We start from the raw sequence: 24,989 nt of genomic DNA, 5'->3' as shown, positions 1-24,989 counted from the left end.
TTTGGCCTTTTAAAGAGTTTCATCTTTTTATTCATCATGTTTGCTCTGTGCCTTCCTGCCAATAAGAATTGAAATGTCTGGTAAACACTCAGCTACAGAAATTTTAGTAAATGTCAACAAAACATGGCTGGTCTGTTCATTGCCTCGTGTGCTACCCAAGGACAGAGTGGTGACACTGAGAGAATGGAAAATGTGGGGCGGGGTAAGAAAAAGGGCAGAGGCACAGTCCCTGAATTAAAGACTGAAATAGGAAGATGAGCAATACATAAAGGGAGAGTTACAACTGAGACAACACAGACAGAGCTAAGACGCTGCTAAAGAAAGAACCTGCAATGCCTCAACAATGCCTTGCATCCAACTAATAAATTAGTTTGGCAGAAGTTAATCACTTTTCTTGGCTTAGATTCTGGTCAATCAGGCTGTCTCGCAGTGGCATCATATTTAATTTCTCATTGAATCAAAGCACTAAGCAGGTCTTAAGCCCTCCTTAAAAAAGTACAAGCCCAACCCTGGATCCTGTTGTTGACAACCACTGACTGTTTCACTGCACAATGGAGACACAATTGCTAACGTAGTGCTGCCACAAATGGACAATGAGGAAGAGGACTGTCATGGACTGCTAATTCTAGCAAAGAGGATACTTACTGCTAATGTGGTGTCTTAGTCTTTTTAGTAAGCACTAGCTAATGTTATAGCCATGATTATCATGTATCAGTTATTATTATTATTACATTGGTTCCCATATTAAGATTTTTCTGGTCATATATTTAGATGTTATTTGAAACAGGCAGTATTCACCTGCTTTAGCATTGAGAAGCTGCAAGGGGAATATTTTCGCCAGTAGGTGCCCATTGTAGCAGTGGCGGTTCTAGACCAATTTTACTGGGGGGGGCCAGGCTGGGGCCAAGGGTGTTGTCAGAGGGACACATTCAACCCTGGCAAAAGAGACTGAGGGCAGGTAATGAGCATGTTGACTTTACCTTGGTAATGACTCAGAACTAGGTAATGCTACGGAGACATAATTTAGCATTGTTTTATTAGCTATTAAAAATGCATAGTATTTTCTCAGCTAACAGTGCATATTCATTCTGTTATATTCAATCTACTACATGGATAGAGCTGTCTCAATAACAGAATTTCTGAAAAAATCTAACAATAATAACTCGAGATTTAACTCTTGCACACCCAAAATGAGTGCTTGCACAGAAGAAGTCATTGGAAGTCTCAAAATGAGCATTCATCATCTAGTTATGTGTGTTTCTGCAGAGTCGGTGCTCTCTGTCTGTCTATTTTCAATTTCATACTTATTTCGTACTAATTATTGTGCGGTAAAGCTCCCTGTCAGCAGTCTGCAGATCAGGACTAATAAAAGTCATACATGGACCAGGTGACATTGTGGTCTGTCTCCTCTGCTCTCTGTCTTTGCACATTTACACAAAAGCAATACCAAAGCTTTCTTTATTGTATAATATTTGTTTGGTGTGGAGGGGGGGCCACAGGGAGGGCCAGATTCAGTTTTACAGGGGTACTGGCCCCTGTTGGCCCCTCCCCAGAACCACCATAGCATGGTGGCATCGGAGTTTTATAGACTAAACACAGTGCTCAAGGTTTAGCTGGAAGTAAAGCATTTGATAGGCCTACTAGAGACTGTCTTTTCAGTAAGTTTGCTGGCAAAGTAAGATTACAAGAACCAGATACATTGAGTTAAAGTTTATCATCATGTGAAGCCCTTTTTCCATACTCAGAGTAGTTTTTAACATCAGAAAACAAGAAAGCTAACCACAGCTAACTTCACCGGCTAACCTTGGCACATGTAGCAAACTAGCTGCAATCGGCAGTAGTAAACTGATATGGCTTTGTATTTTCCCCACGCTAGGTGTTAGAAGGTTGTGATATGCATTGGTGTTTAAAAGAGCGGCATCCTATTATAAGTAAGCAGTATCATTTTATGAATGCTATCAAGAGCTCACAGAATGTTGAGGCTGTAGTTGTTAAGGTACATCTTATATTGGGTTACATGTTACTGTAAACTTAGGTTTAGCAGGACATTATAAAGATTAAGACGGTTAGCATAGCAGCACAAGAAACTAACATCACACAGGACTGTCTTTCTGTTATGTTTACAGTTGTAGAGGCTGCAGATAAAGAAACCCATTGGAATCATTTGGTGTGCATAACACTCGCACTGTGTTACAAAGGACGGATGAAATTAAGATGCTGAAAAAGAGGACCTTTTCAAGATGCATTATATTCTATGTAAGCATTGCGAGTAAAAAAAAAAAGCTACTTCTGTTTTGTGCTTTGGGTCAACATTAGCTACAGATGGTAGGCAGCTGCTTGCTAACAGGAGTTGTGTGGCATTGTTTTCATTGTAACAATGACTCATTTGTACCAAAAAGAGTTTAACTCAGCGACTTTTGTCTTGATTACAAGTGAAATATTTTTTTAATAGATGTTTTGTAATAGACTGTTATTTTTATACAATTTGCTTTATTTAGTAGTAATGCACAGAATTATTTGAGCTTGAGTTGCACATTTAGTAACATATCCCTATAAAACAATTGAATCTTTTTTTCTTTACATATTTGGTTTTAATACCAGTGCTGCTTCACTTCTTTATAACTTACTCAGGAGTATGCCAACATGGTCACAGACATATGCAGACAGTGGGGTTCTTAGAGAAAGCCAGGTAACTACCACCAGGCCCTGCTATGAACTGTATGCTTTATGCCAACTAACCTGCTCTCAATCTGAAGAGCTGGACACAAACAGATTCATATTCCTCAGCCAAACAAAGCATGCCTGTGGTTAGCCTGGACTAAAACAGAGGATCCGGTGTGGTACATGTCATGATGCCTCTACTTTGATCAGCCCGTCACTCAGAAAGCAGGTCATCAGACATTTAGTTTTCATTTTGGTTAAGCTTCTCCTCTCCATGCTTTTAAAGCAAGAAGACTCTCTCATGACATGTACTTATTTAATTGAACTTTAAGCAATTTCTTCAATTAATGTTCAAGCCAAGTTGGCTTTCCAGCAGGGAATCTTTGAAGAAACTTTTGATTGTAATGAAATCAGTCACAAGGAGATGCCATAGATGCTTACTGAATATTCTGTACTTGGTTTTGGTTTGTGCCAGGATGTCAATTTAAACTTCTCAACCTTATTGGAAAATGGGGTCAGACTCTTCTGCTTTAGTAAAGTTTTCCTATAAACCTGCCTCCTTTCATTCGACTGATCATTGGCTGTTTTCATCAAGCATCTGCCAGAACTTAACCAATGCTAAATTCAGACAGACTTAGACCCACTCCTTTGAAGGCTCAATCTAATTTCTCACTGCAATTTCATGTGTCCCATGCAGGCAGCGAAAATATAACTTACTTCTTCATCTGTGTCCCACTTTTAAAGTAACTTCCTCATTGTTCTGAATTCATATGTATGTATATATGAATTCATTTATGTTAAAACATTTTACATTGCTGAAGGAAATAAATAGTTTTTGGTGGTTTGCAGGAGTTTGTTGTTGGATATAAGCTCTGCTGGAAGCACATCAGACCACACAGAGTGCTGAGATGCTCCCAAGAAAAACAACACTGCACAAAGGCTCTGTGATTAGATGCCTCTGTTATTGTTGCATATTTTCCATCTAATTTTCCAGCAAACGATAAACCTCCCAACATCCTACACAGATTAAAACATTATTGCTACAACAAAAATCACACAAGCATATGTTTTTTTGTCTCTGCTCCTGTTTTTCTTTTCTTTTTTGTCTCACCGGCTATGCCTGGTTCGCTGTCTGGGGCGGTGCCAGGGGCTCCAGGCGGAGATGGGGAGGAGGTAGGGGGCACAGTTTGAGGCTTGTCCCCTTCTTGAGGACGACTCTTTGAGGTCTCGATACCTTTGACTCTCCTGGCATGGCGGTTTCCTTTGTAATGAGCTTCTGCCTGGCTCTGGAAGAAGACAGAACACAGAAAAAACGTATTAATGTTGTAAGTACACTCCAGTGCCAACTGGTGAATAAAGCATTGCAGGCTAGATTAGACTTACTGTTATCCACACACACACTTGCATGCATACAGTATGATATCATGTTACTCAATATACTCAGGGGCTGGAGGCACAGACGGCTGGCAGGTTTACAGCTGAGACGTAGATGGATTACAAGAAAGAGATGCAGTATTGTAGTGAAAGGTACTCTGCACCCTATAACTGTTTGTCCTCTTTTTCCCATAATCAAAATCAGTTTTTGCAGCCAACAATAAATTCTCATTCAGTACATCCAGACCAACAGTACATTTCCTTTTGGATCATCTGTTTGTCTGCAGTGGACATAACTTTGACATACGCTCTCTGCAGTCTAAACCTGGACACAGGCCCTGACAGTACTTGGCTCCAGCTTTCATTAGTACAGCCGTGCTGACAGACATGCCAGGGGGAGTTGAACTCTGGGTCAGGAGGATGCCACACTTTCGGCCTGCAGGGCCCATAAGTCCCACAAAGACACCAACCTCTCTGCAGCAACATGCACACATGTCATATTACACTCCACATTATCAATGGGAGGCTGGCATATGTGGGAGCTCAACATTAATAATGCGGTTGCCTTCAGCTGCTCACTGAGCAGGTCAGGCTAAAGCACAATCCCAGACTAAATTGCTTGCCTGTGGATTGGTCAAAATCTAAATATACAGGCTTCCAGACAGGAAAGTAATATCTCATAAAAAGCTATAAATGGGCAATGCGGGTACAGAGCATCATCCTGCATTCCAGCACAGAAAGAAAAGCAGTGCAGTGATCTATTACAGAGGTCTGTGTGGCTAATCCCCTGTATGAAGGTCCAGCTACAAGCTAATGTGTTTGTTCACAGAGTAAACAGAGGTGAGTCATTCCTCAGCAGGCGACTGCGACATCAGGGAAATCTGTCTCCAGCCGGTGTGTGTTTGTGTGGCTGCACAGAGATGCATGAGTCTGGGACATCATGGCTGATGAGACGGAAGGTTGCTATACTGAGCTGTCGCCAGCCTTCTAGCTTCACAGTGTGATCAAAGACACACACCCAGGTGGGCAGGGGGTATTCATGTAACCCTATTTGCCATCTGTTTGCAGGTTCTTTATCTTTCCTTTATCATGGTTTAAGTGTCTCTAAATTAAAAATACAAAGAGGTTGCTTGCTGATACAGACACATTATGTCAGTAGCGCACTTGAGTGAGATTGCTCCCCGCTACTTCCACAAGTAGACGGAGCAGATGTTCCTCGACATGTGCTGTGCCGGCCAAATATTGTTTGTACCAAGGGGCCAATGATGAAGATGGTTATTAAGTGGCCGGATTACTGTTAGTTGCCAGGGAGAGACACAGACTTGAAGGGTGGCTGACAGCTGTTGTAGGTGCTGAAAGGCATTTGAGTGAAACTTAGGACATCAGACTGACCACAGGCTCAGGGATGGGGACATCCCGGATTGACATAGGAGGCAGAGAGTGATGAGTGATGTTTTTAAGCCAGTTTATGTATGTTTTGCTGTACAATGAGGCACCATGTGCGTGATCTGGCACCATAGGCTTGGCTTTGGTGATTAAGAAGACCACATGTTTCTTTTAAATCATGATGACTAACCCAGCTCCAGATAAATCAGACTTTCTGTAACTGGTCCGTGTCAAAGGGGTCTTAAGGAGCTGCTACAGCAAAGCCAGCAAGATCAAGGTGGAGTGGGTGATGTGGGTGCAAAGGAGGGGGGCTGAGAGAGGAGTGATCTCACAGATGAAAGAAGGAATGAAGGGAGATAGAAAGGTATATGGTGGCACATGGCAGAGCGGCTACGGAGGCTCTATTAACCTCTCTGACCAAGCTGAGGGGATCAACTGCCAAACAGCTGAGTATCAATGTGAGGTCCTGCATGGAGAAAAGGGAGAGAGAATGAAAGGAGGATGAAAGAGAAAAAGTGACGCCAGGGAATACTAGACCAGGAAGGTGATGTAAAAAGCTGGACTGACACAGGGAATGATATGAAAGAGGCGAAAATCTCAACAACAAAAAAAATGCTGCCGCCATCAACCGATGACGCCTGTGTTTCATTATGCAGAGGGTTCAAACTGAACAAGTGCTTTCAAGCAAGACATTTCTAAAGAGGGAAAAGCTGTAATGTTACTATGCTGCTACAGCTGCTGCTCCAGGAGAGATAAAAAGAGAGGAAGAAAGAAGGAGAGCAAGTTTAAAAAGTCAGAGAATGACAAATAGACTGGGATTATAAAGAAGCAGGAAATGGAGAGAGCGAGAAGTGAAAAGAGAAAAAGGAGAGCAGTGGAGTTGATAGGAAGAAGAGGAGAGTAAGAAATGCATATCTGCCCATCTTGCTGCAGCAGCTGTGACGCTGGTCAATGCAGGGCGACGGAGTCTATGATGTCACTAATGCAGCACGCCATCAAGGTTATTCTGCATAACCGTTTAACACCTCACACCAGCACACGACGCAGGGACAGCAGGGGAACACAAACCCTCCCTATCTTTTTCCTCCTCTCCTCTCCTTCCCCTGTAAGTCTCCTTCTCTCCTACATTCCCAAGATGCACTGGGGCTGTCAGAGCCTAGACACTAATCCATGCCCTTGACGAATGCATCTTATAATAAGTAGTGGCAGGCAATTTTAGGCATTTCCACACTGTAAATAATGCAGCATCGGAGAGGGAGACGGGCAAAATGGGGCGGGGGGAGGTTGCTGAGCGAGAGACAGGCAGAGAAAGAGAGAGAGAGGCACAGAGAAAAGATCAAATGAGACGAATGAATGATGGCAAAATGGTGCGTGAAATGAGGGGAGCACGGGATGGGAGCTGGATCCTTTGAAGACAAATACATTGATCATGACAGTACAGTGCATGTTAGGCTACAATCGTTTTTTGACCTATGAGAAACCAAACCGGCTCATAGGTGGAAGATAAAAACAGAGAAATGACAAAATGAAGGACAATACACTCTTTTTGTGAGGGCTGATCCCTGAACTGGGAAAATTAGGTGGGAAATATGGCATTGTATTCTTGGAAGTGTTTCCTGCTGTATTATTTCCCTCTGTGAAATATGCATCCCAACTTGGTTTAATGTAGAAGAAGAGCATTGTTGGAGAGGAGTCAATGTATGGGACTGTATACGCAACCGTTAATCTTCATAGGACAACACAAACTACACACAGCCTGCTGCAGGGATGACATTGATGATACACTGTAGCATGTGCTTTTTCTGGTGTGTACTGAGAGTGAAAGTCACATTGACGGTTGAGCGTACATAAGTATGAATTAGGGGCTAGGACACATGCCAGGGCTGCTGTAGATAACACCCATTGTTACCTCTCAAAGGTGTGCACATGACATCAGATTCTCCTGAAAGCAAAATTTTGCATTGACATTTATTGGTATATTCCAGAGTATCTTGGCTGGTTTAGGAAAGTCACGTATAAACGGTACCTGTTCTTTATCAGGGTTTTTTTTTTTAATCTGGCAGGGATTTTTGTCTTTCAGTTTGTACCTCCTATATAAGTTTCTTTGTGTTTTTTAGGGATACACCGATTCGATCCTGGTATCAGATATCGGCTAGAACAGGCTCAAAAAGCTAGATCGGATATCGGTGACAAGGGGCCGATATATGGTGCCGATCCATATGGCAGATCTATTCATTTCAGTTCTATGCTTTTCTGTGTTTACAATAGCCCCTATGTCATCAGTGCCAGCCGGTCTGTGCATTCTTGCCCGGTGGAGCATGATGGAGGATAACTACAGAGAGAATCTACAGTTTAGGTCCATGCTTCTTTTGCTAACAACTCTGCCTGAAACTTGCAACATGTGCAGCGGTAATGTTTCGACGGATGGCGCTGAAAAATATAATGGAAGCCCAAAGGAAGAAGTTTACGTCAGCTGTGGCGTACTGCAAAGAAGCAAGAAACCCTCTATTAATGGAATCAAAGTGTGAAAAAACGGACAGGTTATTGGATTGAATTGTTCCGGATGCATGGAATTGAGGGATTCCAGGCTCTGGTTTAGCACTTGGAACTCAGGTACAGTTCACCATGAAGTCAGAAAAGCCTGAAGTTGCCAAAACATGATTCTATCCTCACATTAAGGAATAGAGATTGTTAAATCAATACCAGGAATCGGATTGGCTAGTATCGGTATCGGCAGATACCAAAGCCCAGGTATCGATATCGGTATCGGGACCTAAAAAGTAGGATCGGTGCATCCCTAGCGTTTTTGTTTACTGTTGTAAGAGAAACTGAAATCGAGCCAGCTGTATGTTTGCCAATGATTTGTAGTTCACTGTAAATGCAGTGTAGTAAGGAGGCAGCTTTTTTTGTTCAGATACCACTCTCAGGTTTAGGTCGGTACCAAACATAAGGAATCATTTCTGGGGGATAATACTGCTATAACTCTTATTTTTGATCCCACTTCCCAGATGCATTACAGTCAAAATCCTTCAGATATCATGGCAAAACAGCATTATATCTTTTATTTCAGGTTTTATACACTGTGAAAATACACTAGATTATTTTGTTACTCCTATCTATGTCTTTTTCATTCAGCTATCATCATCCAAAGAACATTTCAGTTAACTTCAATATTTAGATCCTCAAATTCTTCTTAGATTTACTGTGCCAACTTTATCCAAAAGGATAAAGGAGACTATTTGATAACAAACTGTGGGGCCTCAAGTATTTCATCATGTAAACATCTTTGTGTAACGGTTTCCTGTGCCTTTGGAGATTTACAGCAGACAACACTGCAAAGTGGCGGCTTAAGATTACAGCTCTGTTGCTCCCAGACCACATGGAAACCATGATTGCAGACCTGAGAAGTATATATAGCACTGGTCTCCTCCTTAATGTTGTGTACTGGGGATGGATGCAAGCCCTGGCCCTGAAGTCTGCACCGCTGAGTAGGGAGAGTCTCAGCCAAATTATACACTGCACACATGACAGTTGGCGCTGACGTTGTCATGTGTCTATCCTTTTTCTCTACAGCAGAGAGAAAACACTGAGAGTGAGCTGGCAGCACTAAATATAAAATACTTCCATATGATTTTTGTTTCTATTAATTTGTCAGCAGTCATGTGTGCAAGTTGCCCATGGGTATAATGTGTCGTTATACTCTCATTACCAGTCTTGATACTGAGCTACACCATATGGACGAATTGACGAAGCTGCTGTTAAAATGAAGTGATTGAATTATAGAAACACATGCAAAAACAACTTGCTTTAATTACAAAGTGATTCTTATTTCATTGCATGCTAAAGTGAAATTAGCTTTGCTCGTGTTGGTGATTTTAATCAAGCATTGTCACTGTATATGGTAAGGGAAAACTCTCTAGGGTAGAAATCAATCTTATTTCTGCTGGGGGTTCTGCAGCAGCTTTGGAGTCTCTGTGCTGCAGTGTAGTTTCTTCACTAAACTCTACTCTCTAAAGGAAACAAATTAAATTCCAGTGGGGTCACAACTGCCAAAACACAGCCCAAACAAATGCACTACATCCTCTGAGTCCACTCAGGAACACATTCCAGAAGAATCTGTGTACAAGCTGAAGGTGTTTGTGCATAAACACCAGGATGCAGAATATTTAATTCAGTATGGGATGTGGAGACTTTATGAAAAGATGGATGGAGAGTATTACTGTGTATGTGTTGTTTGTTTTTTTCCAGTACCTCTGAATTGAAGCGAATCTGGCAGACGTTACAGGAGATGACTGGCCGCTTGGTCTTCACCAGTGGAACTCCGAAGGTGTGGTTGATCACAGCCTTCTGCACCGGGTCCATCTGATGAGGGAAAATACAAAAAAAGAGAGAATTGTAGAAATCTGTGAGCTATAATTCATGCTTAGAAACTACTACTATATAGCTCTGCACTCCAGATGTTCTGGTGCTACAAGTGGATGGGCCAGTCCATCAAAACGACGTCAGGGGTGAATGTGCTAAGCTGACTGTTTTGGATGTGTGAAAGAGGCCAGAGCAGGGGAGTATGGATCATGTTTTTTTCTTCCCAAAAAACTATCTGTAAGCATCTAAATGGACACATACAAACAAGAGATTCTGCAGCTGTGTTGATTGTTTATCTGTGTTTATATCCCGTAAACATTGCTTCAAGTGTGTTTATGAACTGTTGTTGAATTTGAAACAACTGTTGAATGCTACCCAAGCTTGGTCTTCTCATCCTAAACCAGGTTGTAGTCCACATTGTCCCTTTGCTAATTGTTTCAGCTGGGATGTCCATCATCCACGTGGCGATAAGCGCCTCATATAAATTTAACTGACTAGCTTTAGCAGCTCTCCAGTGTGTCATTGACTAAGCTGCTCACTTCAACTCCATCCCAGACACAAAGACCCTCCCTGCACTGATCTAAAAGGGCTCCATTCCAATTATTTATCTATTTGAAGCTGAATTTATCTAGCGATCATTGTTAATTGGCCTTTGCATTAGTCTGAACCCACTGGCTGGGATGGATTTTCAGCACAGACAAGCGTCTGGCAATGTGGCTACAGCTAAAGCAGGCAAAATTTATAAGGTGATGTGGCCGTGTAGCACTACACAAAAGGAATGAAGAGATTCAAAAGTCCTGGCATGGAGGCTAAAATGGATATGATACTGTGTGCTCAGAATTTAGAAAAAGTTCCAGAGAGTCCTCCAAGTGTGATGTAAACCTGTTGCTTTGGAGAGCCTGACAGCCTTTAAATGATTCAATTTGGCTCAGCACTAAGTTCAATTTGCTAATCGCCACATTTTTCTCCCAGCTATCTAGCACCCAGAGTTGAGTCTCATCAAACACACAAATGGCTCCAGAAGACTCTGGCTTGGGAGAGAAAGAGTAAAAAAGAAGGGCAATGATGGATATTCTCATAACTCAAGCACTCACAATGTGAATTTCTGCATGGTGCTTGTTACCGAGCAACCACAGAGAAACAGCGTAAACACAGAGTAAGAGAGAGAGAGAGAGAGAGAGAGAGAGAGAGAGAGAGAGAGAGAGAGAGAGAGAGAGAGAGAGAGAGAGGGAGAGAGAGGGAGGAGGCCTGAAACATTTAGCTGGGTGACAGGATGGTCCAGAGACACACCATCTGGAGGAGCAAAGGAGCGATAGATTGGGAGAGAAAGAAGATGGGTTGGGAGAGATTGAAAGAGAAAAAGGGGGAAATGGTGCCCAGAAAGTTAGCGCGAGAGAGGGGGCCCAGGCCGGACATCCTCACATCACACATTCTTATCTCATTTGGCTCTCTCTTATACTCCACGTTCCATGACTCCCTCTGCCTCTCTCCCAAGAAACAGACTCATGTAGTGTGTAATAGTCCTGTTTCTGTAGATTCAGACCAAGACTTGACATAAACTATCTACTGAAATGTAGAAACACTTTAACAGTGGCTTTACATTCTACAGAACAAACAACTGTTTCATCTAATTAAGGAACTCCTGCTCTTTTTACCCTTTATCCAAACTTTATTTTTGGATTATTTATGTGAATGTCCAAAGTGTGACCCTCCTCTTCAAAGTTTAATAAGTGCAGAGCAGACTTGGTGGAGTAACTGTGCGACATGATTCATAGGTTTTCATCCCAGCAAGCTGCTGCAGGACTGGGTGTGGGTCAGTTATGATCCATCCAGTTGATTCAGCTGTTAAAAACAACCACCAGCTGCCAACAAGCCTTTTTGGACGGCTGCTCACATGGCCTCTTACCCAAATGCTCCGCAAAACATGTCATGAAATAGGAGCAGAGCTTTGTGATGTAACTGCAGAGGGAATTTCCAAAACTTGCACAGACTGACGATAAGTGGCTATGTTTCATAAAATTACTGGTTTGAATGGTAACTCCTTAACCATTAAATAACACACTTGACCGTCCCATTGGCTAATACAAGTAAACAAAGTGAGATAGTTTTTCTGATGTAGTAAGAGCTCTGTGAGATGTGAGTGAAGCACACGTACGCCGCTGACTTTTGCATCACTTGGTGGTCATGTCAACAGCTCCACGTTGCTGAAAGATGTGAAACCCCCCCACTGCCCTTTTTGAACACTGAGCTTTTCCAAAGAGCACCTGAGCATCTGTGCAACTGCATGCACCTTATCTTACCAACATCCGCTTTAGTACTCTTTTTCTTTCCCTCTCCCCCCGCTCTTGATTTTTCCCTCTTTCATCCCCTCTTTGTTTTGTCTTCTAATGTGTTTGATCATTTTCCTGCAACAAAATATTTGGAAGCATTGAATTCCAGCAGCTCGGAATGCACACATCTCTCTGTGGGACCACTCTGGCAGTCATGGTAAGGTCTGCACTGTTCCAGATTTTTAAAAAAGCCTTTGAAGCTCTAAATTCTGCAGTACTTTTTAGTCGTGCCCAGATGACGACACAGTTGGATGTGAAACAAAAAGCAATACTTAAAATCTCCAGGCGTTAAAGTACTCACCTTCCTCTCCTCTGTGTCTGTAGAAGCTTGGAGCTGCATTGGTCCTCCTGTGTGTGTGCTGCTACTGCTGGCCGGGGTGTGTGTTAATGTCTCAGCATGTGCAAGGCTGAGAGTGTGTGGTGCACCTTCCTCACTCATTCAGCCTCCTAGTTGGTTGTCAGTGTTGAATACAAAGTAACTCACTCAGAGAAGTAGGGCTTGTGCCTAGAGATGCATTGCCAGCAAATATTTCTTTGTTGGTCCTTTTTAGCACACTCCCTGCCTCTCTTTTGGTAATCTTTCCCTGATTTCTGCAAGTATTCTCTCAAATTTCTTCCTCACTCTCCCTTTTTTTCTTTTCACTGACACATCACCTTACAAGTGTCTGTCCCTTAAGTTCAGCCTGCCTTTCCTCTCCCCTCAGCTGCTCTCTCTTCCTCTGCAGCACGCCTCCCTGTAGAGCTTTTCCCTCGGTTTTCTCCTCCCCTTCTCTCCCTCTCTCTTTCTCTTTCTCCCTCCTTCTTCATGCATACTCAATCAGTCAAATGCAGCCAGGATTTGTGTGTGTGTGTGTGTGTGTGCGTCTCTCTCTCTCTCTCTCTCTCTCTCTCTCTCTGTGTGTGTGTGTTTGTGTGCGTCTCTCTCTCTCTCTCTCTCTCTCTCTCTCTCTCTCTCTCTCTCTCTCTCTCTCTCTCTCTCTCCTTCTTCTGAACTCTCCCCCTCTTCCCCAAAGTTCACACCATCTATCAAATGTCATCACCAGCCGCTGGAGCTTTAGCCCAACCCACCAGACCCCCGAAGAAACCACACATGAATACACACACGCCCTCTCATTACTCCTCCTCTATGGTTTCTTGCTGCAGTTGTAAGTTCTACAAACAAATCAGTGAACATAAGATGTGAAGTCCCAACAGGGTATAGTATGGTATAATATAGTTAAGTACAGCATACTGTAGTAAGGTATAGTATGGTATGATAACAAAACCCGAGAGGTCTTTAATTTGTCTTATATCATTCTTCCACAACTGAAGTGTTTAATTCCCAAGCATATATTCTGCAATCCACCACCTTCAGCCTTAGCTTTTCTTGTAGGATCAGAGATCTTGTAGGTTTATGTTTATTTTTGGTAAACAAGAAACAATATGAAAACTTCTGTAGCACAGCAAATCCTTATTCCCAGAAACCTCAGATGGATTAGGTTTATTTATGTATTTCAAGTGTGTTTTGTTCTGTTTCTGTTTAGGCAATGCTTGTGAAATTAATTTTTTATCCATAACAAGACTAGGAATGCACAATATATATAGGTATAAATGTCTGATAAATTACTGGCCGATAATGGCAATTTATTATTATGGGAGTTTATTTATTGTTTATTATTTAGCAAATAACAACAGCCATGAGAGTTGCTGTAATCGAGTAATTAAGAAACCAGCACATTTAGATATAGTGGTTGACGGTTCAGGATCTGCTTTTTATATACAGAGAAGAAAAACAAGCACAACCACAACAAACTGATGAGAGAATGGAAATGGGGAGGGTGTTTTTCACTGTTTCAGAGTAGCATAACATGACTGCAAGTGAACCAAGCTGAAGACAAAGGTCCTCAAGTTTTAACACAACATTAGAGTAACCTGAAAGTTGCCACAACAAAGATGTGTCAAAGAAATACAAAGCAGCAGTAGCTGCAGCTAGCATTAGCTTAAAAAACAGTAAATGCTGTAGTGCCAATCTGAGAACTTCATAAAGTTTACCAGAGACAACCCCAAGCTAAAGCAATTAATGACTGAATCCCTGAATATACAGCACCTGATTATCCCACTTTGACATTCAAAGGTAGAAGGCTAAGGATTTCACCAACTCATGGCGTACATGGAACAGTATCCCCAGTTTCCGTTTCGCTGCACAGATCCCTACCTGCCTTGCGAGACGTGATCTTTACACACATTCTCAGTCTGATCCACAACAATGTCAGCGACATACATTTTACCCCAGACTTTATGAATTTCTGATGTCAATCCAGTGATTATAAATTGTCTGAATATCTGTACAGTGTCAGAGATACAAAACAAAGACGTATCCTGACCAAATACAGGCTGAGTGACCACCAGCTAGCTGTAGAGACAGGGAGACATAGACAGACATGGCTGCCCTGAGGAGCGTCTATGTGCTCACTGCTCTACAGGGGACATAGAGACAGAGATGCACTTCCTCCTCCACTGTAGCAAGTTCTCTTTACTAAGAGATTCCCACTACAGGGAAATTACTAAAGTAGTAACAAACTTCCCAACATTAACCCCAGAAGAGAAACTGTCTGTTCTCCTGGGGGAAGGGTCAGCAGCTCCTCTGGCTGCTAAATATGTGTCTGCCTGTCACAGCCTGAGGGACGCACCATCCCATAATATCTGATTTTAGGTGAAAGTTTTATGAGCATACCGCATCAAGTGAGGACATTGAGATATGCTGTATAGGTGACACCATTGTTCATTAATGGGTATAAAATATGTAATATATATAATATGTAATGAATATATATGTAATATATATAATATGTAATGAATATTTATGTAATGAATATAATATGTAATGAATATATATGTAATGTATGTGTATGAATTTTATGTGCTTTGGCAACAACATGTCTGTGTTCATGCCAATAAAGCAAATTGAATTGAATTGAATTGAATTGAGTACACTTAGTTTGATGGCCCAGTGGCTTGATTGAGACTTAAACATGAACAAGACATTATTGCATGCACTAAAGTCCCTTGTTTGCAGTAAAAAAAAAAAGAAGATGATTATTGTTGAGTCTGAACTGATTTTTATGTGTTTACGATAGGGATTTCGGCTAGAATCAGTAAGTATAGAATATTAAAATATGTATAGTTGCTCAGGACATATTAGCCTGTCTTACTCTTAAGTGTACATAAAGTACACATTTCAAAACACAAAATTAAAAAAATATATATTGGAAATTTTGTCCCTATCACCCATCAGGAGTAAGTATTGGATACTGGTATTAGGAATGAAACGTGGATAGACAGCAGGTGAGAATCAACAAGTCCAGGAGTGCATTTGCATGATTCGACACCTTCATCTAAAATTCCTGACTCTGCAGCCTGAGCGAGTCCACACTGGGGCTGAGGGAGCGTGTGGCTGTCTCAGGCCCAGCTGCTACGGATAAATAATTCAGCCATGTCACTGTCTCGACTCACATTGGGTAAGACAAGCAGGTAGAGGACAAATCGTATTAGAGGACCATAAAAGCTGTATATAGCTTTAGGAGAGGCCATTCCCCTACTTTGGGGCTAATAACCCTTAATATGAGCCTCATTAAGACTGTACACACTCAGCACAGATCACTTATTACAAGAGAAGGATAGAATAACTAGCTGCCAGCTCAGTGCTGGGACATCTCTCTGTGTTATAGCTGCTATTATGCTGTGTCTTCATTGAAGTGTTGTGCATATTCATATTAGGCACTGACAGACACCACAAGGCATATACGATCAGTGCTTTTAATTTGAAATAATTTACATCTACCTTTCATTTATAGTGTTATGCAGAGAGGGGAAGTCCCCAACAGACACTCCCTGATTGTTTACGCATTCCTCTGCCTAAAAGCCCAACAAGCCATAAAATAAAATCAGTGATGTAAACAGAGCTGCAAAAATTCCCTCTAATACCCTTGCTCTTCCTGTTTAAATTTACTCAACTACACAACACTGAATTAAACATTAAAACATCTCAGGGAAAGCGGAGGGCAACGAGTTCCTCAGAAGGAAAACATCAAGACAGAGTCTTCATTAGCAGCAAAGTTATATCTTCATTATCATGTATCAAATTCTGGTTAGAAATAAACATTCCTTCAGCCAGGCCAGGTCTATTCAAAGGTCTGAATCTGGGCCTATAGCGATCTCAGTCCAGCTTTTAGATCATTAGTACAATACTTATTTTATTTGAAACAACCTACTTTTTTTATAGGCTGCTAAAATCTATGTCTGTTTCTTTTAGCAGCAGTGAGAGGATTTAAATATCTTAACCTAGATGTTGAATGCACCCAGTGTTTCCACCAATAGTAAATGTCTTTTTGACTAAAATATTGTTACCACATTAAAATGTCTAGCCTCACTGGTCAGAAATATGAAAAGTTAATGTCTGGCCTCTTGGCAAATAGCGTTTTAAATTTGTCCCTTCAATAAAAGCAGTTGACAGAAAATATCAACCATAGTATGAGGGTTAATGTGTCATTCTGGCATTGTTTTTAGCACAACACACTACAGGAATTTAAGTTCCCTCTTTGTGTGTGACAGTGTGCAGTGAAGTTGTAAGGTCAGAATGTCCTCCAAGCCTCTCCTATGGCCCCCTCTCCTGGCCACAGGGCTGTAAAACATCACTCATGACCAGCTCACAGTCATAGCAGCAAAAGCTATTAACATTTGCACTCCCAGTGAGCAAAGACGTAGTTCTAAATATTAGGATGGAGAGCAGGGGGCTGTTAAGGGATGAGAAAGGGAGAGAATTCAGAGGCAAAGAGAGGGATGAAAAAAGTGCAAAGCAAGAATGATTTCAGGGCTTTGCTAGCAGACGCAGGAGTGGAAACTGAGCGCCTGCATCACTTCAGTATCTCCATTAATCCATGTCTGCTGGGTGCACTGCGCTTTTAACATCAGTGAATACTTCCACTTATGTCATGGCCCATGGAGAGCTATTCAAATTACTGTATCATTAAAATGAGTTTAACAGAGTCTGGACACATGTTACTGGGCTACCATACGAGGTCAAAGCACGTGCAAAATACTCCCAATTAGTAACAGGAGACTGCTTTGTCGTCCTTCTGCAGACCAGGCTTACACATGCAGAGAATAACTCAGACATGATCCAAGAATAGCACTGCCCCATTTACAGTACATACAGAGTTCATAGATTTTACATATTGCTGACGAGCACTGTGTTGACAATCCCTAATGGTGTCTGGAGGAACAGGCAGTGCATTATGCTGAGTTAGTGAAATGCTAAATGTCTCTACGGTCTCATCGTAATGATCAGATGTTAGTCAGGGCCCGGGGAACAGGAAGATCCCTCTCCATTAAAATAAATACCACATCAAACAAACTGCAGTGTTTGAAGTACACAGCTATAAAGATGGCCTCAGAAGTGCTCTAATTTGGTGCTTCGAATTAAGAAAAAGTACATGATATTATACAGTCACATAAAAGTACCTTGATTATCTTATAGTGAGCCACAGCCATGGGAAGGAGGGCTTACATTTATATTTGGAAAAAAAAAAATCAAACTAAATAGAATCATATTTTCATTGTTCATGAATGCCTGATTGAACATGTGTGACAACTTTAGCATATCTTACTGTAACGGTTCATTGTCCAAATGGTTCTACTACTAACTAACTAATAAGATAAATTTTTTCTTATCAGCTAATGACCCTCCCACCTGCTCGCTTGACCACCATGGAGTTGAGAGCCTTCAGCCACTTGGCCCCCCCGCCTCTGGAACTCTCTCCCCCAGGACGTACAAAATTCCACCTCTCCCACTACCTTTTCCGCCAAGCGTACTCACTCTAATCTGTCTCTTTTGGACTAGAATGACTCCGCCCTTTCATTTTTCTAGTATTGTATCTTTATTCTAATGTATGTATTTATTTACTATTGAGTGTTGCTTTTATTATTGCTATGTTGTAAGGTGACCTTGAGCCTATAAATAAAATGAATTATTATTATTATTATTATTATTATTATTATTATTATTATTATTATTATTATTATTATTATTATTATTATCCTTATCATTATTATTATTATTATTATTATTATTATTATTATTATTATTATTATTATTATTAGTGATGGACGGCATTTCTTTGGTTAGCAAAAAGAAACAAGAGAATGTGGATGATGAGGGTGGCACTTTGAACAGAATGCTCATCCCGCCAGAAGGATGCTAACTGCTAACGTGGTGTTGTCACAAATGGAAGAAAATGAGGACGATGAGAAAGGTGAAGAAGAGGACTGTCTGAACAAGCTGCATTAATACTTCATGTAAGAGTAAGGCCAAAAGTAAGTAATGTCTGCTCTCTGTTGTGTGCTTTGAGCTTTTGTTTGTTTTAGCTATCAGGAGCTGTGTAGCTAGTAGGCAGGTGCTAGCTAGCAGGAGCTGAGTGTAGCTATTCGAGTAGTTAAGTCAGATGTAACTTAACCATTGAGTTTTGGGCTATGCATTGGACGTGCATTCTTAATCTGGACATAGAAGCTCTTCAACAATGTTAGGATGCAGTTTAAAGTCTGCGAGCATCAATAACATTAACACTGTTTATTACCCGGCTTTCTTACTGATCTTCTGGTTGTGTAAGAAGCTTGATTCTGATTGGTCAAAACCCCTTGACAAACCCCTTGACAGCGGTTATTAACACTCACTAACATGAGCAACACCAGAGTTAAACTGATCGCATGCATTCATGTCAAAACAATCCACTGAAAAGAGTTCGGTCACATTTAACAGGCAGATAAGTATCCATCCCAACGTGGAATCACTTGGATTATTTTTTTAAAATTATAAACATAAATCATTTTAAATCAATAAAATAATATTTTAATCAATGTTTTTGACAACATGTTTGTATTTTAAGTTAGTGATAAGTGGGATAATGTACAGCTTCAGGGTGGTCGAGACCCCTCCGCTTCACGTCGGTGTCTTGTCTCAACCTGCTAACCGTACATTATCCCTTACATATGAAAGCATTATGGAGGTAAACACAAACACCCACATGTTCTGCCTGCCTACAAGTTTCTCCCAGTTTGTAGAGAAACTGCCCCCTCTTGTGTGTTTTGAGTGCAGAATTGGAGGAGTACAAAGACCACAGTATGTATGTGTGACTGCATCAGCCCTCACCGCATTGAAGTTGTGGAAGAGGTTCAAGCTGTGTGGAGGAGGGGGGGTCTCCATGGGAAACTGCAGGAAGGGCTTCATATCCAGGTGTGGCTGGATCATTGTGGGGGTCCGCAAGAACGTCGGCACCGCTGCCCCGGCCCTGTTTATGCCTCCTAGACACCAAAGAAAGAGATAAATAATTGTAACACAAAAGTGTAAAAAGGAATTGATTATGGGAAATTTTTCATTTTGCCTCAACAATGAAGACAATTAATAGCAAATAATGAGAATAGAGTGAAAGACAGAAACGATTGTATTGTGTAGCTTATGAAAGATTGCACACTGTTGTTTCATAGAATCTGCAACTGAAATCCAAAAGGCACAATGAGCTATAATTGCACTGCAAAGCAATTATTCCCCCGCAGACAGAGCAAAGCTATGTGGCACCCTAGTGGATTAGGCATCCTGTAAACTGTGAGGGGGAAAAAAGCAGCAGTTGTGCCGTTAAGGCTGCTCCAGTGATTGCTTTGGACAGCGTTTCTGTTTTTTCTGACAAGTTGACAAGACTGAAACGCCAAAGTGCAACACCACTGCTGTGTGCAAATGCTGTGATGCTGAGGGGGTTTGTGTGCTTTGTGGAACTCACATCATTGGAGCGTTTCATTTAGTGAAACATTCACATCAAATGAAGCAGGAAGAGGAGAAGAAAGAGACGGCACAGTGGAAGCGGGGATCCCTCTTATCCACCTGTCTTCCAGTCTCTTCTCTTCTCCTCCCCTCTCCTGGGACACATCTGCAGTTTGATGATAATGAGTTTCATCTCAGCGTGTGTTGCTGTATTTCGTCTTGACTCGTGCACTGGTGTTGGATCCCTTACGTGGTTGTATCTTATCATGGAATGAATGAATCATACATTGTCAATCTTCTTGTCATGTCTGGCTCATGCTCACTAGATTTGACTGTATGCACCATGCTGTTTAAGTAGCTTTCCATAGAAGTTCCAAAATACAGTCACTCCAGCATATATATATGTGCACCTGAATAAAAAATACTCACACACTTCTGCACTTTGTTGATGTTTAATTCTCCTTAAAAAAGCATGCAAGGTTGTCATAATGATACACGGCTCCCTATTCTCGCCGCTGCTCCCATCTGCCTTCTCCTCCTCTCCTTCTTATCCCCCCTCGTCTCCTCTTTAACCTCTGTCAAGGATGATAGTGATGGGGCCCACACAGCAAAACTCAGCCTCAGCAAGCTCTTAGATTAAGCCTCTTAATATCCGCAACTGGATTTCTGTGGCTTTCAAATTCCCCCGCGACTTAAAGCTTTGCCGCTCTCCTTTTTTTTCAGGATTGCTCTAAGCTACTCTCTTGCTCAGTTACTTTTTTCCGTCCCTCGCTCTGCAATTCTACCGCTACCTGCCTCCACACTTTCACATGGTAATTTTTGCATTATTTGACACCTCTGCCTTTTTCACCAAGCTTCATGTCAAGCGAAAGTGATCAGAGAAAATAATATGGCTGCCTCACTGGAGGAATAGGGTGTTAGCAGAGGCAGTCTACAAAGTTTGGATTAGAGAGAGTGGGAGGGAAAGAGATAGAGAGAGAGAGATTGACTTTGTCAGGCTGAGTGAAAGTGCTGTCTCAGCTGAAGGCCAGCTGCCTTCTGCCACGCATCTGTGCGCCTCCGGGAGGAGAGGACTGCATCATTACCTCTAGTTGGGCGTGAAAAGTTTCTCCCTCTCTCCGAACAAACCACAAATATAAACATGTAAACACATCTAAGAAAGCACAAACCCATGCACACAAATGCACAGTCACAAGTTTGTGGCCTCGTGCTGGTTTTCTGGTGCTTGTCTCAGCATCACAGGATGATTCAGCACTCTTGAACTCTTCTCTCAAAACCATTCGTGTTTCTCTACAGTATAAATCTTGAAAAATAAATGTCCTCCTGTTCTTTTTAAGTACGGACAGTTAAATGTCTCAATAATATAAGTGTCCCGTTTGCTCAAGGACACCGTAGCCCCTCTTGGGTGATGTTTGTTGTGATGAGAGAAAATGGGAGGTCCTGCTGCTGCTCCGTCCTCCACCTCTATCTCCATGACTGATAAAGGCAGCTCCTCCTCTGGGGCTGCGCCACTAACAACATGACTAATACTCTGCCTCTTGACTGCATTTATCATGACACTACACCGCATGTTGATACATGGCCTGAGCTCCTGTCTGTGGCTCCTGCACAGTAGTAATGTTTGCAGCTCCCTAGTGAGTCTGCACTTGAACATGAAGTCTGTTTCTGGCAGTAGGTCAGGCCGCCTCTGGCAGGCAGACAAACGGAGAGATTTGGCTGACCTGGGAACAGAACGTGTCTCTGCAGCAGCAGGAGCTGAAATCTGAAGGAGGAAAAGAACTGAGGAGCAGGAAGCAGAGAGAGAGAGTGAGGAGAGCAGCCGTCCTTGGAGCAAAGACAGAGCTTTTCCCACCAGGGACAGCATGCGTCTGTGTATGTGTGTCTGTGTGAGGAGGCATGTGTGTGTTGGTCTATGAGCATAAATCAGAGTGTGGCTGCTTTCTTCTCCCACTGTGTAATTACCCCATTAACTTTAACATGTCTTCTGGGACCATCTCACAGAGTAAATCAAAAAAATCACTGTATGTGGGAGCAGGAGTGTGTCTGTGTTACCTGAACAAGTTTCTGTGTATATGTGTTTGTACAGTGTGTTTCTAAGTGAATGTTTGAATGTGGTCCCATCAGGCTGCTGTGCACACTGACGAAATCTTACATAAGAGCCAGAACTAATTAAATGATAAGTCACAAGTGTTCCTTATTAAAAATAGTATTGTTACAACAGAACAAGACAAAGAGATACAATGGAACCACAGAAAACGATCTTGCTGTAGAGCTACCATACACACACAAGTGCAACCACAACACTAATGCTTAAAGAATTACATGATTCATCATAAGGCTACTAAAGGGCAAATACAAATAATATCAATTACAATAAATCAAACTGCCTCACTTGATGTACTTTCTTGTGTTTCAGGATTTAAGTATAACAAAAAAAAAGAATGTTTGCGTTGTATACTGCTTGCAATTTAAGCAGCTTAGAGATTTCTTTGGCTTTAGGAAAGTGAAGATAATTTGCACCCTTTTTTGGCATTTTTGGACCCACTTATCATGAATGAGCTGATAAATCAAAACAATATGGTCCGAAATCATCACAGATCAATAATGTGAAATATCAGAGCACTGCAATGAAGGGAATGCTAATCACAAAGAAGTAAGTGAGGACAAAACTGTCTTTCCTCCATGCACTTCCACATTCCCTCCCCGTGGACTCTCCCTACATGCTGCTGTTATAGCCTGATTGGTGTGAGACAGACAGTGTGACAGACAGGCCTGTCTGGAAGAGCTGAGAGTAGTCCGACAGTGATTTGGATGTTGTTAAACCCTCTGACATGCCAGGAATCCTACCAAGCTCACAGGGGCCATAATCAGAGCTCATAAACGGCCTGCAGGGATTCGCCTGAGGGTTCCAGTTTTGCAGCCAGGGGCTTGCTTGAAATGTGCGTGCGCGTGGGCTTTTTATGGTTCTATCTTAGTGAGGACCAGTTTTAGGACAGAAATTATATTTAATGTTGATTTAAGTTTAGATGATGGCTTCAGAATGAGTTTAGGTTAGGCACGACACAAAGCTATAGTGGTTAGTTTTGAGGGATAGGGAGGGACACGAGGATTTAAAAAATGATGTGCGTGTCTCAAAAAGCAACCATAAAATCCATGCTAATGCAGTCTTTACACATACAGATATAACAGTATGGGAGACAGACAAAGGACAAGCCTGTTTTCTGCAGAGTGATGCAGAAGGGAAAGGGTTAAAGATAAAACTGCTGCAGTATAGATGGGGTGTACAGAGAGTATAGGGGGAGAGAAGAAGGAGGGTTAAAATTAGAGAGCAGGCAGAAGACAGATCAAAGGAAGAGAGAGACTGATTCTCCTATTTGGAATAATTCGCCCAGCCTGCACGGCCCCGATAAACCTGCTATTGGCCACATCCCCGCTTCTGCTTGGGAATATAAATATAAAAATACACACACACACACACATGCACACACACTGATACACAGAAATAAGTGTTCACAGTTCCTATTTCTTCATGTGACTTATTTTAACTCTCACAGCTTGTGTGTGTGAGTGTGCGAGTGAGTGTGTTTAGGTGTGTGTGTGTGTGTGTGTGTGTGTGTGTGTGTGTGTGTGTGGGTGTGTGTGTGGGTGTGGGTGTGTGTGTGTGTGAGTGAGTGTGTGTGTGTGTGTGTGTGTGATCTGTCCCAATTTTGTCTTAATATGTTTTGAATCCTGATTTTCACATAAAAAGTGACACATTCTTAATTATAAATGATAATCTCGTCAAATCTCTGTCAGATAATTATGCCCATGCAGGATTATGTTCACTCCATCGAATGCATAACTCTGGAAACTGAAGCTGACAGATGAAGAATCATCAGCGGGTGTTTCCCTCGACTATGCGACGGGACAACAAGCTGTTTGTAGAATCTAGGCTAGGAGAATCTTTTCATGTCTTGAGATTATCTAACAGGCTGTGTAGGTTGTGCCACACTGTGTTCAGCCCTCTTTCCCATGGGCGTTGGGTGCATTCAGAAGAGAACAATGGGAGCAGGGTAGTTGGCAGCGGGCATGCTGGTCAGACACAGATGTGCCAGGCTGTTTGGCAGCAAAAGGCCGGGAGAAGGAGGAGGTAACAGTCCGACTGCCAGCTTGCCTTTCTGCCTGGATGTGAAGCTGGCACCTGTCCTCCACACGGCCCAGAAAGGAGGAACATTAGAGGACTACATCCTCTTAAAGTCAGTGCTGCTGATATGTTTGATGATAGTCGACATTTGATTACACAAGCTGTGACTTGGATTAACATATTGAAATGACAAGAAAGAAATATTTTTTGGCATCTCAAAGTTTTGTGCCACGCAGCAGCTTTAGCGATTATCTGTGCAGCGTTGGTAATTTACTTTATCGAGCTGGTGTGTGAAGCGCTTTGAGATTTCAGACTAACTGCCGGCTCTAAATCTTGAGAAAACCTGCCCTTGGCTTATGTATGCATTATTGAGAGAACTCTGAGTCAGTGAGATGATTTAAAGAGACCAGGGGCTGCACTGGGAGCTTCCTCAACACAACCCCCAACATGGTCTCCCTCATCAAACTTCTTTTTTTCTCTCTCTCTTTCTTTCTTTCTCATGCACACACAACAGAGCACACCAGACTGGTACGGTAGAAACACCATTAGCAGAGCTTCAGACTCAGCCTGACAGTTCAGAGGATACTGACTCTCTGCTCGTTGACTAATTCAACACAGAGATATTCACTGGGGCTTCCAGACTATTTCATAACCACTGAGGAGGAGAATTCTTGTGACCTAAAATGACTGTCTTGTTGTTATTACACTGTTTGTGGCCAGGGAAAGCTGTTATATTCCTCTGTTATGTCCCTGCTGGTTTTCTGTTTCATATGGTCGTAATGTGTGGCAAACAGCCGGCCATCTGTCTGTCTGTCTGCCTCCATTTCTCATACGATGTCACTCTCATCCCTCTTTTTCTCCCTCATGATGAGCTCAGTGTGTATTCTGCTCCGTACACAGCTGTGCCTGAGCCTACTGGAATAGCCAATTCATTTCAGCAGCGGAGGCAGCGTGATAGAGTAGG

General features: G+C 42.0%; 1 protein-coding gene across 4 annotated transcripts in view; it reads right to left on the bottom strand.

The window, feature by feature from the left end:
- Positions 1-24,989, bottom strand: part of znf385a (zinc finger protein 385A) — a 75,456-nt gene that overhangs the window by 13,588 nt on the left and 36,879 nt on the right. For 3 of the 4 annotated variants that reach the window (XM_034694903.1, XM_034694902.1, XM_034694901.1), the window contains 3 exons: positions 19,297-19,448; positions 9,673-9,783; positions 3,773-3,947 (listed from right to left, as the gene is read on the bottom strand). In XM_034694903.1, coding sequence (XP_034550794.1) covers positions 3,773-3,947; positions 9,673-9,783; positions 19,297-19,395 — 385 coding nt within the window. In that variant the 5' untranslated portion in view covers positions 19,396-19,448. Of the gene's footprint in view, positions 1-3,772; positions 3,948-9,672; positions 9,784-12,414; positions 12,826-19,296; positions 19,449-24,989 lie in introns of those variants that run through there. The other variant, XM_034694904.1, reaches the window with a different exon arrangement.

Source organism: Notolabrus celidotus, chromosome 11 (genome assembly GCF_009762535.1).
Source record: "Notolabrus celidotus isolate fNotCel1 chromosome 11, fNotCel1.pri, whole genome shotgun sequence".
NCBI classification, from domain to species: domain Eukaryota; kingdom Metazoa; phylum Chordata; class Actinopteri; order Labriformes; family Labridae; genus Notolabrus; species Notolabrus celidotus.
This window is presented reverse-complemented; position numbering and strand designations above follow the sequence as displayed.